This window comes from Polyergus mexicanus, unplaced genomic scaffold, assembly GCF_030449975.1.
Source record: "Polyergus mexicanus isolate NDT 795.1 unplaced genomic scaffold, iyPolMexi1.0 SCAF_1, whole genome shotgun sequence".
Lineage (NCBI taxonomy): Eukaryota > Metazoa > Arthropoda > Insecta > Hymenoptera > Formicidae > Polyergus > Polyergus mexicanus.
Genome location: NW_027223321.1, coordinates 5,595,053 through 5,614,452, shown reverse-complemented (window position 1 = coordinate 5,614,452; position 19,400 = coordinate 5,595,053). Strand labels below are relative to the sequence as shown.

The following is a 19,400-nucleotide window of genomic DNA, read 5'->3' as shown; positions in this document are numbered from 1 at the left end:
GAATCGAGAGCACTATTGTTAAGACGAGAAAAACCATCTGTACCGTTCAATTTAGATTGCATTTCGAATTAAAAGAGTCTAATAATAGAATTTCGAGTTTAATAGAATTTTCTCTGCTAAAATATACGTTATACGAATTAATCTTTACTTGATGAGTCTCCTGTCACGTTGTGAAAAAAGAATGTTCGCCTCGCTCGAAAATTCATTCTCTGTTTAGAGTCGTGCCTTTATATTGTATTTGTCATTCTGTTCGCGCATTCTCGCTTTTACCGTCAATCTAGATCGCAAACTCGATCGTTCCTCTCTCCATTGTACCGAAACGAGGGTCGCTGACACGGTGTGCAACACGCAATCGATCACAGCCTGGAGAGGAGGGAAGATTCATTTTTCACTCCCGTCGACCATTAACTCCCGATATTCTGGCGCACGTTCTTCGCGACAATAATACATCCGCCCTGTCGAGTCGCGTAACTCGAGAGAAGGAATCTTGAGAAAAAAAGCACGAGCTGGAGCAACGTTTCTAGAATTCCTCACTCCGTTCGCGCCGCATCCTTCTGGAGGAGTACAACAATGCGGTTAATAAATATCATTCTCTGACAAATTGCAGCACGTGTTCCACGAAGGGAACGGCCGCTTCTGTTGTTGCCTCACAGACAAACTCGCGTTTCGCGTTAAATTTGTCGAAAGGAATTCATAAGCCGCGGCGATAAACGCTACTCCAAAATGTATACTTCCTGCTTGACGAAAGAGGCCGGATGTCGTTGAACTCGTCGGCTTCAAAGACTCCGTCAGCGAACAAATGCACCCTCGAGACACGTCGCGCGCGGGGGTGTGTTTAAGCGAAACGACGACCAACTCGTGCGACGAACTCGAGAAGCGCATTTGCTTTCGGCCTATAAACTATTTGAGAGAGGTTGAAAGGAACGCGTAGCGTTTGACAGATGAGCCACATCTTGTGTGAATACGTTATGTCGAGGCATCTCGAAACTTTGCGATAGTGCACGCTTCTTTAACGTTCCATAACCAACATCTCAATTGAAATTTTATCAAGAAAAATCGTAACGTAATCAATTTTTTCTAAATTTCTTCATTCTCAAGAATATTTCGAATCTCTCTCTTAAAATTGACATATTTGAGACAAGACTTGTCAAGAGACACTAAGCATCTTCGATGCGTAAACGAAACGTTTTCAGGGTGTCTATTCAAAGCTTGTAAAAAAAAGACCTGAATTGAAATTTTATCAAGAAAAGTCATCGTGTATTAAAAAATGATTTTTTTCTAATTTTCTTAATTCTCAAGAATATTTCGAATCTCTCTCTTAAAATTGACATATTTGAGACAAGACTTGTCAAGAGACACTAAGCATCTTCGATGCGTAAACGAAACGTTTTCAGGGTGTCTATTCAAAGATTGTAAAAAAAAGACCTGAATTGAAATTTTATCAAGAAAAATCATCGTGTATTAAAAAATGATTTTTTTCTAATTTTCTTAATTCTCAAGAATATTTCGAATCTCTCTCTTAAAATTGACATATTTGAGACAAGACTTGTCAAGAGACTAAGCATCTTCGATGCGTAAACGAAACGTTTTCAGGGTGTCTATTTAAAGCTTGTAAAAAAAAGACCTGAATTGAAATTTTATCAAGAAAAATCATCGTGTATTAAAAAATGATTTTTTTCTAATTTTCTTAATTCTCAAGAATATTTCGAATCTCTCTCTTAAAATTGACATATTTGAGACAAGACTTGTCAAGAGACTAAGCATCTTCGATGCGTAAACGAAACGTTTTCAGTGTCTATCCAAAGCTTGTAAAAAAATTCGCTGATTTTTCAGATAATTTGTTCAAAATTGCAGGTAAAATTAGCGAATTTTTAGATGGAACTTTTTAAAACAAGTTTTTTTTCTTGTGTTTTCTAATACTTTTCACTCATATAAAGGAAAAATATAAATCATTTAATTTTTAAATATTAAATTTGAAAATGTACTGAAAAAAACTGAATGATTTTTGTAAGATAAGCATTTTTTATTTGCAAAATATTTTCCTTTTCCATCATTAATTGTAAGAATTATAATAAAAAAAATGTGTACTCGGTATTCTGTATTCAGTATTTCTTGCTATAACAATGAATATATAATCAAAGAGAAAAGAATATATATTTATAATATATTTAAAATATATAATTCACAATCATTGACTAGATTGTCGATATTTGCAATATAAGAACAAATTGATCAAAGAGTGAATTTTTGAAAAAATTCCCTCAGTCCGAATAAAATTCCATGAGAATCCCCTGATTTTTCAAGGTAAAAACGAAATCCTTGAGAACTTCAAGTTTTTCCAAAGAGTAGATATCCTGATTTTATAATAATATATATTCTAAGACAATAGAAGAAATCATTGAGTAACTGTAATCGTAGTTATAAAAAAATATTATATTGTAATTAATCTTTTCTAACATTTTATATACATATGAATTAAAAATTTGCAATTATTTTTAAATTAATATTTCTGGTTGCAAAATGTCAATCACACATGTCAATTATAATTCTATTATCAATTCCAGATCTCTATTATATAACTCTGTAATTTATGCGCTTACTTTGTGTAGCGCGCTGGTTCGTACTTCCGGCTGACCATTATCCCTGGTCATGTTCGTCGTGCTAGCTGATGACTGTCCCCTGTCTTCGACTCTTCCATTTCCCGATACACCCGGTAGTAAATCCCCGGGCTCGCCCGGCGACCTCTTCGTCCTGATCTTGCTATTGTTGTTATTGTTATTGGTGATGGTGGTGGTGGTGGCGGTGGTAGTGGCGGTGTTCGCACCGCCGTTATCGCTGCTCTGGAAGTAGTGAGTGCCAGTCCTGATGTTGATGTAGTATTCGGGCGGGAAACTGGTGCCGGGCGAGGTGCCGTCGGTCGAGTAGCCGGTCGAGTACGCGCTCTCCGGCGAGGAGAGGCTCACGCTTCCGGCGGTACCGCCGGAAGTGCCGGACGAGGTGGTCACGGTCGCCCCGTAGCCGCCCCCGTGCAACCGGATACCGTCCACGTTCTTCGTCGGTGAGTCTATCGGATGTACCTGAGAAGAAGATTAAGATTTCTCTGTAAATGCGTAATCGCGATTTTCATTTTTTCCTGACATGTCGAATTTTTCAGTAAAAAAAAAAAAAAAAAAAAAAAAAAAAAAAAAAAAAAAAAAACATCTTTTAGTTCGTATATATATATATATATATATATATATATATATATATATATAAGTCTAATAAATACGTGAAAAATGCAGACCACTTTTATAAAATTATTTTTCTGTATATTTTGCAAACTTTTTAATAATAATATTGATCATTCTATATACTACCTCATTATAATAAATTATAATAAATAATATAATAAATAATAAATTATATAATAAATAATATAATAAATAATAAATTAAAATTAAATAATAAATAATAAAATAAATAAATAAGTAATAAATAATATAATAAATTATAATAAATATTGAGACTTGCCATAAAATTATTAATTATTTAGATAAAAAAATTTATAAAAATATCGATTCAAATAATTTATGAATCAAGAATGTTTGGTATAATAAAAAAAAAAAAAAAAAAATATTTTTATTAAAAAGGAGATTTAGAAAAGATTTTTATTCTTCGTATCAAATATATATTTATAATCATATCTTACGAATTTAAACCAAAAAATTACCAAATGTGTTAATAATAACTTGTAGGGAAATTCCGCGTAGAATAATAATACGGAAGATGCACAATAAAAGAAGAAAATTTATGTGTAACGCGAATTCATAAATTTTCAACGCTTCCTCCGTAACGTGCAGTCTCGATAAGGCAGCCAGCCGCAGACTGCATAAAGCCCGAAGATACTGCAACGGATGACGCGAGAACGAGGGTGACCCTTGCCTGCCACCAGGGTGTGCCGGGTAAAGAATACTAAATTCTTTTTCTATCCGCCTTAACGATAAGCGTCGACGTGCCCTGGCCGCCCCTACCATGGGAAAAGTGCCGACGTAAGGATCTTTTAGCGGGGAAAGCGCGGACGAGCGTAACGAGCAAACGCTGGCAAGCAGTAGGAAAATAAGGGGAAGCACTTCGCCAACTAGTTTGCCGATAATGACGATGAATCCGGCGAACGTGCGCTTTTCAAACATACTTCGAAAGTCTTGCAACGATCGCGGCTGGAGCAATTAGTATTTATTAGATTCACGTAAAACATGTGCGTCGCGTATAAATCTATCAAAATGTTGATATATAAAAATTCAAAATCTCTGAAAATTTCTTGCCACAAAATTGAACCGTTCATTTATATCACGAGTTTTATAAATTGCAAGGAATCTTTCTCAAGGAATGGTGTGATTTTCGATGAGAAAAATTTTAAAATCTATATAAAAAAAAAAAATTTAATATAGACTATTTAAAGTCTATGTCGAATATTAAAATATAATATAAATATAATATAAATTATATTATTAGGTGTACAACTTTGCTTCCGCCGTTTTTTTTTTCCCGAAATTCGAGGCTTTATTGTAAAAAACTGGTTAGGCGTTTTGAAATTGCTTGTTGAGTCACTCCCAATGATCGTGCCAATTCTTTTTGACTTTGACTCGAGTCTTCATTAAGTAATGCCTCCAATTCTGCATCTTCGAAAACCTTCTCTCTTCCACCGCTATGCCGCGCTTCGACGTGAAAATCACCGTTCTTGAAGCGTTGAAACCACTCACGACACGTTCTTTCACTAATAGCGGCTTCACCATAAGTATTTGAGAGCATTCGATGAGCCTCAGCCGCAGATTTCTTCATATTGAAGCAGAAAATTAAAACCTCCCGCAAATGACGAGAATTTGGCTCGTAAACTGACATTTTCAATCGAGAATAACTTTATGATGCGGACACAAATGGACTAATGTTTCTATGGGGTTATGTTGACAGATGCCCAAGTTTATTGCATGACGTCTATGATCTATTTATTTCGACCACTACTTACCGCTAAAGCCATCTATAGGAAAACGGCGAAAGCAAAGTTGTACACCTAATAAAAATATAATATAAATTATCATATCATAAAATATACGTATAAAACGCGACAGAAAACAATGAAAAAATCATCTCCTTGGAGCTTAAATAAACATATAAAATATATAATTCACGATAATAATTATAAAGAACGTCATCGATTTATAGACATCTTAGGATTGTTTCGTAAAATAATTGAGGAATTTGATTGATGATCTATTCACCTGATGCAAAGCGGGCGATCTGTTGGCGCTGTGGCTCCTGGGAGAGTTGCAGTTCGAGTCGAATCCCTTGTCACCCTTCTTCCGGTCCTTCTTCTTCTTCGATCGCACGATGTGTGCCTCCATCCACGTGCGCAATTTCGTCCCGAACATGTTGCACACGAGTGTCGATTAACGGAGCGGCGCCTCGTCGAAAATGCCCAAGTGGATAGAGGACCCTTTCTCACGAATGTTGTCAGCAGGATCAATTGCGATCGCGTTATTTGCGCGATCTATTCGAGCGCTCCATTTCACGATGAAACAGAGCTTCTGTAAGAAAAACGCCTTCGAATAATCACGATAAAAATGAAGAAATAAAAGATCCGTGCAAATTAGAAACTCGTACATTGCTTCCTCATAATTTTATTTCGCTGGCAAAGCTCTTTCTCAGAGCAAACGGGTTTTTCTCAAATTCTGAATTTCTCCATAGAGGACGCTTTATCGTGTTAAAAAATTTAGCCCGATATATCGAAATTTGCAGAAATAGCAAAATTTTTTTTTCAAAAAATTCAAAATTACAAATCATAAAAAAAAGATGAATACTTTCACCAATTCTTATTGAATCCAATACCAACCATCATTTTATGATACTCTATTCACGTAAAAAAATTCAAAATTTTATAAAATATGAATCCTTTCACCGATCCTCATCAAATTCAATACCAATTATCCTTTAATAATACTCTATTCATTTAAAAAAATTTAGCCCGATATCTTAAAATTTGCTGAAGTTGCACAGATATTTCGTACATATATACAAATATATATACACACATACATAGACATTTAAAAAAAAATGTGATTTTTCGACGTTTTGGAAGATTCTAAATACATTGGCATAGAAGAATAGAAAAGAATTTGTCACGAAAACAAAGCTTCCTCTATGAGGAAGCAAGGGAAAAAAAAAACAATTCAGAAATACGCTATAGGCAGCAGAAGAGGAAAAAATATTTATAAAAATGATAAAAATATTCTGGAATGTGAAAAATTTATATGTACATCATAAGAAAAAAAGGTTGTGAGAAGATTGAATAATTTAAATTATTTCGAATTATTTATGAATCTAATTCCACTGGAAACGTCGACCACATGTCAATGCGCGAAACGTGACGTGATCGCTCCGATTCAATTTATTGATCACTATATACAGACAAACGGTTCACCGGTTCTATCGTAGATCATCACGCGTCGCAAGACTATTATTATAGAGAAAGAAATATGGCAAAACTCAAAAAGAATCATAGTAACTAAACCCAATGTAGGCCAAGATATAGCACAGTCAGTACGTCCAGAAAAAAATCAGTCCCTCCCCCCCCCCCCACGAACTTTTTAAATGCATTGTGTATAACACTTCGAATAAAATCTAGAAATTTATTTTTGGATCTAGAAATTTCGAAGATCTATGTGAGCGAAATTCACCAGTGCGATAATCGGCGCGCTAAATTTAATTAGAGACCGGCCATCGGTTTCAGAGCAATTTAATAGACTGGATAATTAATGCACCACGTGTTCGAGGTAGCTGCGATGATTTAACCCCTTTCTAATGTCGATTAGAATTTAAAAGTCGAGGAAAATTGAATAATGTAATTTAGCAAAAATTAAAATCTCTCTTGTTTTAGAATTTAAATTTTACAAACGGAATTATAAGGATGTTTTGACTGTACAATAGCGGCAAAAAACTGTTAAAATTAAAAAAAAAGAGCATATTTCTTATATTTATACTATGTGAAAAATCAAATAAATAAATCGGGATTAAAAAAAGAATTAAAGTATCAGAAAATAATATGGTTTTTAATATCTTTATAAATAAAAGAAGATAGTTGTAATTAATATTTTTCCTAATTTATGACAAAAACTTTTCATCGTGGATATATCTCCTAAAATAAACTGCAAGAAATAATAATAATAATAATAAAAAAAAAAAAAAAAAAATCGAGTAATTTGCAGAAAGAGAGAAAGAAACAGATATTTTTCTACAATTTTTAGTAAATAACTTTTAAACGAATTAATGGATTTGCATCAAGTTTTGCAAAAATATTTATAATGTATGTGAAAATTTTTATTTCGTTGACAATGTTTTTTTCTTTGTCAAATTTGTCAATAAGTATTACAATACGCAATTTTCCACGAGAATCAATACAAACTTTAAACTTAAATAATTTCCAAACTGTTAAGAAAATTATGCTCAGGTTTTGCACAAATATTCGGAAGAGATATTAGAATAGTCTACGAAATTTTCATGCTCTTGTCAATGTTTTTTGACATACGACACACACATCCTTAAAAAGTGTTATACAGAGCCTATATGTATATGTGCAAAAATAAAAGGATTCTATTTTCATGGTTTTAAGAGAAATTTCTCAATTATGCTGAGCGAGTCCGCCTGCTTATGTTTATATCTTCGACGTTTCAAGCAAACACGCGAATTTACATAATTGCGGTCTAAGGCCGTAGTTTCGGGCATGATTTTGGAAACTCGAAGGTAGAGTGATCTCCTTATGGAAATAAGCGGATCGGCGATGTCGTCAACTTTCAAGAGGCACCGTTGAAAACGGTGTATTATGTGCGCCGGCTGAGTTTTAATCAGGGCTTTTCGTCGTCGCCCCGAAAGTTCTCGGAGAAGATAGAACGTAGAAAAAAAAAAAAAAATTAAATGCCTCTTTGGACCGCGAGCTTTTCGAATCTTATCTCATTATATACAATATTGGTAAGGTTAATTAAACTGCGTGACAGATTTTGCGAGGCATTAAGTACACGCAATTACGCACCGTCCTTACAAACCTCTTTGCCTCCGCCTTTCGGCTTGAAACAAGTTACATATATTTTATACGTTATGTTTCTTCCGCTTATGTATTTGCTTGCTTTTATATAGTCTCTTTTGGACTTATAAATATCATTAATATTTTAATACATTTTACGTTGCGTTCGGATTAATCTATTTTTATCCTCGTTCTTCCTATTCTTTTTCACTTCTCTCTTTTTGCTTTATCATTTTTTTGATCTATTCTAATATTCCTTTAATCTTATTTGCAGTAGTATATAACATATAGTATATATATATATATATATACACATAGGGTGGGGCATTTATATTGAGACACCTAAAAAATAAAGCAAGATAGAAAGAAATATTTCAGACAAAAGTTGTTCGGTTCTAAGGGAACCCCCTTAGAAAAAAAATTGTTTTTAAGAAAATTATTTACAATGTATTTTTTTAAACAATTATTTGTTTTTTTTTTGGCACTAATTAATTTGTCTTATTATTCTGTACATAGAAGTATTACGGTAAAATTATCAAAAACTAAATATTTTACTAGAGATATTTAATTTTTTATATCAAAATATGTCAGATTAAAATATAAAATAACTCAAAAAGTACTTAATGAAAAAATACTTTATTACAGTGTTTTGGAAAGCACTCGATGTCAGCTATAAGAATACTAAATAAAAAATGGGGGTTTCTATTTAAGATTTTAAAGTTGACCTTCACATGACCTTCAAATGATTTTCCAAGGTCAAATCATTGCCATTATCTTATGGCCCCCTTGAAGCCACACAACTTTTGTCCGAAACATTTTTCTCCTCCGGGCTTGGTTTTTGAGATATTCGACTGGATGGATTAAAATGGGCCACCCAGTATATCAATCTCTTCTACTCTTGAGATAAATTATTTCATTTTCTATTTTCTCCCAGAAACGACTTTATTTCGCATTTTTTATTCATCCTCATCATCTCACGGAACAGATATGATCTCTCCCGCTATGACAAGTCATCTCATATCGCATATCCGTGATATATCGCACGCTACATGCGAATTGTCGCAGACTCTGTGCAAACTTTGTCGGGATTTACGATATATTTATTCGCGAAGCCAAGTTTCTCGATCTAAGCACGCTAATCAATCTTCAGACTGCGGGGAGAGCTTTCCGTGAAATAAATATCTCGTCGATTGCGCCGACGTAATCGCGTGCGTCGACGAGATTGAATCGCCCTGCGTTCCCTCTTCCCTCTACCTGATATGGGCGACTCTACGTGAGCGGAAACCGGAAGACGGAGAATTAAAGGACGTCCACGAATCGAACGTGGCGAATTTCACGCGCGGGGAAATAACCGATGGTTCTCGACGGTTCGCGATCGGAGAAATAGATTTCGCAGGGAAAGGAAAAGTCGAGCTTCGTTTGGAAAATTCGCCATTGAAATCCGGCGAGAAGAGACAATTGGAAAGATGGACGCATTCTGCGAAACGAATATTTTTCTAGATTCTGAGGAAAATTTACACAAACGTCACGCTATGAATTTGTTGGCAGAATAAAGGAAAATAAATAAACAGATTTTAATTAGAAAGAGATAAATTTTTATTTGATTCTAATAATTTAAGGATGTATGTGTCGTGTGTCAAAATATTGACAAAAGCATGAGAATTTCGTAGACTATTCTGCTATTTTTTCTGAGTATCTGTGCAAAACCCGAGTAAAATTCTCTTAATGATTTGAAAATTATTTAGGTTTGACGTTAGTATTGATTCTTATAGAAAATCGCGTATTGTAGCACTTATTGACAAATTTGACAAGTAAAAAAGATTGCCAACGAAATAAAAATTTTCACATATATTAAGAAAACTCTAATAAATATTTGTGCGAAACTTGATTTAGATCCACTTACTTGTTTAAAAGTTATTGACGAAAAAAATTGTAGAAAAATATCTCTCTTTCTGTAATTTTTTTTTTTTTTTTTTTTTTTTTAAATTTCTTGTAGTTGATTTTAGGAAGTATTCACGATTAAATGTTTTTGTCCTAAATTAGGAAAATATTAATTACAACAAATTTTTTTTACGAAGACGTAAAAAATTATTATGATTTGTGAATATAAAATTAAAAAATCATTAGAAATATTAAAATTAATATTATTTTACATTTTAATTATTTTTATAATCCGGATTTATTTATTTGATTTTTCAAACAGTATAAACATAAGAAATATGTTTTTTTTTTCTAATTTTGACAATTTTAATCACGCATCCAGAAGAAACAATTAGGCGAAAGGAGATCACGTTAAATATCTCGGATTTCTCGGGAAAATCTCGAATTTTTCCAGCTAGATACTTAGTAATACTATTCGAGAAGCGTTCCTTGATTCAGAGTGATTACTATCCAGGACAGCTTAACAAGAGGCAGCTATCGAGCGACGTGGAGTATTCCGTTCGCTATAAACCGTCGCGAGAATCAGCTCGTCGGATCTCTTAATCGCATCTGGCATCGCGATGCTCGTTAAGGCATTCGTTTCCTCGTGCCATTCGAGATGATCCGATTGCGTATGCTAATTTATAACGCGGTTTATAACGCGGTAAACTTCGTCGTCATTGTCGAATCCGGGGATTTTATTTCCATAATATTTCGACGAAATTTAAGGATATCCAAGAGGACAATCAATTCTCGAGATCCGTAGAAGGGTCCTCGTTAGTCCAGGACCCCCCCGTCCTCGTCTTTCCCCTCCATCCGTCGTATCGACTTTATGCGAATAACGCGACCCGTTTTTCCGACCTACCTGCATGTTATTCATGAACTTTGCACGATTCGATAATTACGGACTGAATTGAGTTTTCTCCCTCTTTTTCGACATCGAATGTTCCATCAAAACCTAATAACATCTTCGATTTTTTAAAAATGTTCTACGATTATAAATACGATCCTGATAGTAAAATGAAATTTTATTAAAAATGCATAATTAATAATAATTAATTTCATGTTTAAGTTTTATTTAATATAAATCATGTAACTATTCACATATACAGGGTGGGGAATTTATATTGAGACCTAAATATCTAAAAAATAAAGCAAGATAGAAAGAGATGTTTCGGACAAAAGTTGTTCGGTTCTAAGAGGGTCATAAGATGGTGCCATTAGTTTGATCTTGGATGGAGGCGCTTCGGAGATTTCAATGTCAATATTGTTTTTTGAAATGGAAACACCCCAATTTTTTTACATAAATCGATTCCTTGCAATATTCTGCATAAAAAGTTATAGGGGTATGACGGCCAAAAGTTTAATAGTTTACGAGATATTTTATACTTTATTTTATTACTTTACTTCGACATAATTTTACATAAACTATGAAATGTCTCATAAAATGATTTATTTTGCAATAACGTTACCTTAATATTTTAAGCTCAAAAAATGAGAGACATCAATTGGTGTAAAGAAAGTAAAACGAGACATCGAAATCCCCGAAGCGCCTCCACCCAACGTCAAACTAATGACACCATCTTATGACCCCCTTAGAACCGAACAACTTTTGTCCGAAACATTTCCTTCTATCTTGCTTTATTTTTTAGATATTTAAGTGTCTCGATATAAATGCCCCACTCTGTATATTTGTTTCACTTTTCTATACTAACATTGTAATATTGGGTTGAGTAAAAAGTCATTGCGTATTTTTTGTATGTTTTTCAAAGTCATTTACTTATATAAAGAACAAAGATCAATCAATGATATATTTTCCGTTTTGTTCGATGACCTTTTGCTATCTTTCGGTGAGCTTCATAATTCCCCGTTCGTAGAAGGACCTGTCTTTATTGGCTAAAAACTGAACAAGGTGCTGATTTACCGCCTCATCTGAATTTAACGTTACTCCACGCAAGGAGTTTTGAAGAGAGCGAAACAAGTGGAAGTCTGACGGCACAAGGTCAGGCGAGTATGCTGGATGGGGCAACACATCCCATCCAAGCTCCAATAATTTTTGACGGGTCGTCAAAGATGTGTGTCGTCTCGCGTTGTCGTGATGGAACACAACTCCTTTACGATTGACGAGCTTCGGACGTTTCTGGATGACAGATTCGTTCAAACTATCCAATTGCCGACAGTACACATCCGAATTGATTGTTCGGTTCCTTGGTAGGAGCTCAAAAAACACCACACTCTTCCAATCCCACCACACTGAGAGCATAACCTTCCTCTGATGAAGTTCTGCTTTTGAAGTCGTTTGAGGCGAATCATCACGTCGGAACCAAGACCGTTTGCGTTCCACATTGTTGTAAACAATCCACTTCTGTTCACCAGTTATTATTCGTTTCAAAAAAGGATCGTTTTCTTCACGTTTCATGAGCATATCGCAGATGTTTATACGCGCCGTTAAATAAACTTCTTTGAGTTCATGAGGAATCCAAATATCGAGCTTGCTTACGTATCCCAGCTTCTTTAGGTGGACGTGAACACTTTTTTGACTGATCTTCAATGTTTCTGCAATCTCTCGTGTCGTGTAACGTGGGTTTGACTTGATCAATGCCTTTATCTTGTCGTCATCAACCTCGGTGGGCCTTCCTGACCGAAGAGCATCTTTGAAATCAAAATCACTAGCGCGCAATTTCTTGAACCAGTTTTGGCACTGACGTTCTTGTAGAGCATCGTCACCGTAAATTTTACGCAATTTTTCACAAGCTTGACGTGCGTTCTTCCCTTTACGGAAGTAAAACAGTAAAATATGGCGAAAATGCACAGTTTGGTCTTCCATCTTCAACTTGTTGTAAAATCTCCAAAACTCAATCAAATCGCTCAATTTTTTTTAGAATGAAGCTTAAACCGTCAGCTGTTAAACGATATATGACAAACATATGTGTGAATGACTCTAGTACTGCAAAAACTGAACTAATGCCATCTGTTGCAAAAATACGCAATGATTTTTTATTCAACCCAACAGTTCCCTAGTATCGATTGCCAAGACCACATATCTACATATAAGTGCATTTTCTTTCAAAGGCGAAATTGCTCGGACGATGGGGGAAGGATTAAACTAATATACGACACGTCGGTGCGCTCCAGCGAAGTCGTCGAGTCCAGAGTGGAGAGTTTTCAGGGTTAACGAGGGTTCCTTTGGTCCGGACGCACGGGCGTATCGCCGTATCGATGAATGGTCAGAGACAAGAGCTCGTTAGTCTCGTTAGAGTTACGCTGATCGCAAACAGGCGCGTCCCGCGACTAGGAGGGGGAGGAGAGAAGGTTCAAGTGGGTGCACCGCATCAACCCCTGTAATTTATCGTGGTCGAGGCGGCGTGTAATAACGATGATATCGGGGGTAACTTTTGGCTTGATTAAAGTGAGGCTTATCGCCCCCCCCCCCCTCCTCCCGCTCGTGGAATATTTTCCTATTTTCGGCAACTCCGAAAGACCGGAAACTCGTCGAATTGTTGGGTTACCGTACAAATATGATTGGCTCGTCTGATTTATAGCAGCACACATGTATCTATTCAAAATACAAAAATTACAATTAAGTGGGAAAATCGGCAAATAAGAGCCAAGGCAAGGATATTGGTGCACGAACTTTTCATTTATTATTTATTATTTTTAAATGTTTTAGTAATAAATGTATTACATTTCAGATTATTTTTTCGTCCATTTTCAACATGTACATAAATATATGAAAATTGAAATTTTCAAATTTGACATACGTAATATTTGTTGTTGCAGTCAAATTTCAAATTAAAATCTCACAAAGATTACAGATTACAAAATACAAAAAAAAAAAAACTAAAATAAGTATTTTTTGTATATTTGGAATTGTTATTTAAGATACAAATCGATTTGAGAGAAGCTTGATGAAGAGAGTTTATCGAGAATATATATTTAATATCTCGAAGCACTACATAGGGAGAAATAATTTAGAGATGACTGTTAAGGGCGTAGAAATGAGCAGCGCTGCCGTTCTCGTTGCGTAAATCGAAACGTCGGGAATGCACGGAATATTAAGGAAAGTTTCCACGTAACATATCGGCCATTAATCATCGTGCCCCCGTTGCAGGGAATAGTCGCTAGCATTTCTCTTCTCCCCCCCCCCTCCCCCGAACAAAATGGAAATTACCCTAATGCGTGTACGGATAGCATTCTCGTATACTCGGACGGAATTTCAGAGTACGAAATATAGTTATTCTTCCATATCACGAAACGTAAATGTCTGACAATATTTCTGAAATAATATTATATAATTTCGCATACATTATGTATATTAGAAATTAAACTTTATACATATGGTATATAGATAAAATTAAACGCGAATTAATTATGCAATTTTTGTATTTTTTTTCCGAAACGCATCATATCTATTATTTATGTAATTTACAGGATCAAATCTTGTAAAAAGTTTCTTGAAAATTCCCTCATCTTTCAGATATTTTTGGATATCCAAGTAAAGAGAATATTTTAAAGATTTTTTTCATGCGATTTCGTAAAATAAATTTTTATAATTGTATTACACGTTTTCTAATATTTTTCGCTCATGCGAAAAAAAAAACAACGCAAAGTTTCAAGTACTAGATTTATAAATGTGTGAAAAAAAAAAGGAATAGCTTTCGTTAAGATAAAAATTTTTTACTTGTATAACGTTTTCATTCTTTATTACTGAAAATTAAAATAAAGCAAAAGCACTGCGCATTCAATATTTTGTTAAGACATTATATAATATATTTTAAACACATAATTCATAACTTGGCTTATTGGCAGATTGTGCCTACCCCAGTGTAAGAGCAAAATGATCAAAGAGATTTTTTTTTTTTTTTTTTTAATCCCTGAGTCTTAAAATATTTCCCTAATTTCTTCGGGCAGAAAAAAATTACCTGAGAATTCCAGGTTATTCATGCTCTTCCAGGGAATAGACACCCTGAATTAAATTTTTATATCACTTAACTTTTGTACGTAACATAATTTTCATTTCTGCTATCCGCGGAAGATTTTTTATTTTTTTTTTGCCCCTCCTTTTTTAAATCTAACAGACCCCTTGGGGAGTCTCGGCGCCTAGCCGAGTATCCGTAATGGACGATACAATGGCGCGTTAATTATTACGCGCACCGATCCGAGAAGGAGATCCGACGAAAATTTGCGACGTTTAACTTAATGGCTCTTAGAAGCGTGTAAAGGACAAGCAACATTGCGCACATGCCCGAGCACAATTAATTCGCGACACGTGACGCCAGTCATGTGCGTATAATTAGTGGATGCTTATAATTAACGTACAAGGATGTCGTCGTAAAATTCGTATCGACTGATTTGTAACTTTCGAACGATCGTTCTCTTCGGCTCGAGACTCGCCTTTGTTAAGCGAATCAGCGTCTCGTCGCGTTGATTAATATGCATGAGATACGTACAGGGTGTCCCGATAGTGCTCAACTTTAATGACAGATTGTCGAAGCGAATTTGGAATCTCTATCGTTCTTTGATTAAAATAATATCAAAAAGGATATTAAGATTCTAACGAAATTAGAAGACACGAGCAAGAGTATGTAAGAAATTTAGAAGAATAAAAATAGAATAGTAAAATCGAAGAAAATGTAAAAATATACATGACGAATGTAATATTTATTACGCGACAATTATTTATCAATTTCTCTTTCGATAAATCGTAATTGCTTAATTATACGAGATTTTATTTATCTCTCTCAATTTTACTTGTTTTCGTTTGAATAAAATTTCATTCTATGCATATATACATTTCCGTATTCGTTCCTGCGTGTACTAGCGTGAAGCGATTTTTCATTTAAATTGCTTCCGTAATAAAGAGGAAACAACTTAAGCGCCGGATGATCTACAGCTTGTACGCTAATCGCGTATATGCAAATGTCAATCTTATCGGGCACACACGTACACGTGTACGACTTGGTGTACGATCTCTCTTATAGGCGGTATCACACGCGACGTATAATTCGAGATTCCTCCTCGGATCTTGATCGCATATCAACGATTTTGCGCGTATTACATAATCGCGCACGCGATCCTATTTAACGAGTCCGTGCGAGAGGATATGAAAATTTAACTTCTCCGCGTGCTGACGCGCGAATCAATATTCCACTATGGCATCTGTAATCCAATCCAACACGAATGAGACTCAGTGAAATCGGAAAATTCTATCTTGCTAAACGTATCGTGAAATCCAATATATTTCAAATTTTTAAAACTAATTCCTTGAACATTCCGGGAACATTAAACATTACTGCTGTGAAATTTTCCCGAAAAGTCGGCCGATTTTTCCTGCGGGAACGCACGTGCGACGGATTAAAAGCGGACGGAAATTATGGCGGTGGTAGCGCCACTGGGATTTCCCCCGTCCCGGACATCCCACGGGACCCCACGTCGCCGGAAATAAAGGTGCCAAGCCACTGGTTGAAGGGAATGGTTAAATTCACTGACACTGCAATGCGGCGATTCAGAGCTCGATCCCTCGATATGCGCGTTTTCTGCATGGACCGGCGAGACCGGCACCCTCCTTTCCTCCGATCCGTGGGGAGCAGTGATAACGTTCTCCCGTTGTAAAAGTATTTTTCTAGCCATTGGATTGGGAGATATAAGTCGAATATGCAAAGCTTTTAAGATCAAAAATATGAAGACATAAAATCAACAACGTTAAAGATCAATAATTTTAAATATATTGTATACATATTTCTTTGGTTTTAAAGATCTAACATTCGAAAAATGTAAACGTTACGATAAATTAAAATTTCAAAGATCTGTCAAGAGCTTTTCGCGTATGAAACACGTGATATTATCAAAGCTTCAAACACATCTAATGTACAAATAATTACAAATCTAAAGGAGCTAAATACAGTACACGCAAAGTTGCCAAGATTTCAAAAAGCCAAAGTTCACTAATAATAAACTAAGTTTGTTGAATTTTACTGATTAAAATTCTACAAACTTCAAGTATGTAAATTTGAAGCTCGAAAAACGTATAATTTCGAATAAAAGGAAAGTCATATGAAACTGAATAGAATACTCAGAGAAAATTTTCTGTTGCGCATTTCTCTACTGTCAATGCAATATATTGGGTTGAGTAAAAAGTCGTTGCGTATTTTTGCAACAGATGGCATTAGTTCAGTTTTGGCAGTACTAGAGTCATTCACACATATGTTTGTCATATATCGTTTAACAGCTGACGGTTTAAGCTTCATTCTGAAAAAAAATTGAGCGATTTGGTTGAGTTTTGGAGATTTTACAACAAGTTGAAGATGGAAGACCAAACTGTGCATTTTCGCCATATTTTACTGTTTTACTTCCGTAAAGGGAAGAACGCGCGTCAAGCTTGTGAAAAATTGCGTAAAGTTTACGGTGACGATGCTTTACAAGAACGTCAGTGCCAAAACTGGTTCAAGAAATTCCGCGCTGGTGATTTTGATCTCAAAGATGCTCCTCGATCAGGAAGGCCCACCGAGGTTGATAACGACAAAATAAAGGCATTGATCAAGTCAAACCCACGTTACACGACACGAGAGATTGCAGAAACATTGAAGATCAGTCAAAAAAGTGTTCACGTCCATCTAAAGAAGCTGGAATATGTAAGCAAGATCGATATTTGGATTCCTCATGAACTCAAAGAAGTTCATTTGATGGCGCGTATAAACATCTGCGATGTGCTCATGAAACGTGAAGAAAACGATCCTTTTTTGAAACGAATGATAACTGGTAATGAGAAGTGGATTGTTTACAACAATGTGGAATGCAAACGGTCTTGGTTCCGACGTGATGATTCGCCTCAAACGACTTCAAAAGCAGAACTTCATCAGAGGAAGGTTATGCTCTCAGTGTGGTGGGATTGGAAGGGTGTGGTGTTTTTTGAGCTCCTACCAAGGAACCGAACAATCAATTCGGATGTGTACTGTCGGCAATTTGACAGTTTGAACGAATCTGTCATCCAGAAACGTCCGGAGCTCGTCAATCGTAAAGGAGTTGTGTTCCATCACGATAACGCGAGACCACACACATCTTTGGCGATCCGTCAAAAATTATTGGAGCTTGGATGGGATGTGTTGCCCCACCCAGCATACTCGCCTGACCTTGCGCCGTCAGACTTCCACTTGTTTCGCTCTCTTCAAAACTCCTTGCGTGGAATAACGTTAAATTCAGATGAGGCGGTAAATCAGCACCTTGTTCAGTTTTTCGCCAATAAAGACAGGTCCTTCTACGAACGGGCAATTATGAAACTCACCGAAAGATGGCAAAAGGCCATCGAACAAAACGGAAAATATATCATTGATTGATCTTTGTTCTTTATATAAATAAATGATTTTGAAAAGCATACAAAAAATACACAATGACTTTTTACTCAACCCAATACTTGCACAATTCATGGACGCAATAGCATGCAAGTAGTCAAGTAGTCTCTTTCTGCAACAATAAATGCGTCACGCTCAGCGTGCGTGTAAAACTACTTGTTTAATTACATAAATATACCTACGCAATGGCTTACGAAGAACTGCAACATTGCCATTTTCTCATCTCTATTCTTAGAGAACTTAATATAAGAGAAAAATCCTTTTCTCTTCATAATAACAAATAATTAATTTCTTTCTTTTTTTTTTTTTAACCGAGGATCCTTAAATATCGCCGGAGCTTTTGTGAAAACATGCCGGAAGGGTTGAAAGGAGCCAAAAGTAATGGTGCTGACTGTACGTTTGCGATGTGATTTAAAGTTCCTTTCGGTAGAAACACATTCTTCCGTTCTAGTTATACGCGAGAAACCACCCCTTATCCCAAGGGAGCCATGCCACCGATTCACCAGACATTCCTTATAAAGGGAAGGGTCTTTTTGGAATGGCCAATATTCTCGGATGCTATTTTATGACATAACGGATGATTACGAGTGCCAACTGATACTCGATTAAAGTCAAATAGAAACAAATGCATAAAATATATAACAAAATTAAACTTTATAAAAGCTATTTTTATGCAAAATGTCATGTATAATTATTTATTTATAATAATTATAATAAATTTTTTTATTAATAGTTTATATCTTTATTCAATCAGATATATTTCTTTATATATTTTCATGCAAAATATCATATATAATTATTTATTTATAATAATTATAATTATTTATTTAATAAATTATTTAATTAATATTTTTAATATCTTTATTCAATCACCTATACTATTTATTATAACTTAAGCATATTTTTAATTAAAATAAAATATGTTATATAAAAATCTTATGCGAGCATATTTCGTGGTCATAAAAAAAAAAATAATAATAATAATAATTTTTGTCTTACTAAATATTGTTCTCTCAAAACATATTTTCTTAAATTAATTTATTAAAAAGTTTAATCTCAAGAAAAAAAAACAGGGGAAGAGA

General features: G+C 35.0%; 1 protein-coding gene across 2 annotated transcripts in view; it reads right to left on the bottom strand.

Annotated features, from left to right (window-relative positions):
- LOC138933338 (rho GTPase-activating protein gacZ) overlaps nucleotides 1–19,400 on the bottom strand; it is a 95,808-nt gene that overhangs the window by 9,084 nt on the left and 67,324 nt on the right. For both annotated transcript variants that reach the window (XM_070295959.1, XM_070295956.1), the window contains exons 2-3: nucleotides 5,256–5,561; nucleotides 2,601–3,077 (exon numbers count right to left, since the gene is read on the bottom strand). In XM_070295959.1, coding sequence (XP_070152060.1) covers nucleotides 2,601–3,077; nucleotides 5,256–5,405 — 627 coding nt within the window. In that variant the 5' untranslated portion in view covers nucleotides 5,406–5,561. The remainder of the gene's footprint in view (nucleotides 1–2,600; nucleotides 3,078–5,255; nucleotides 5,562–19,400) is intronic.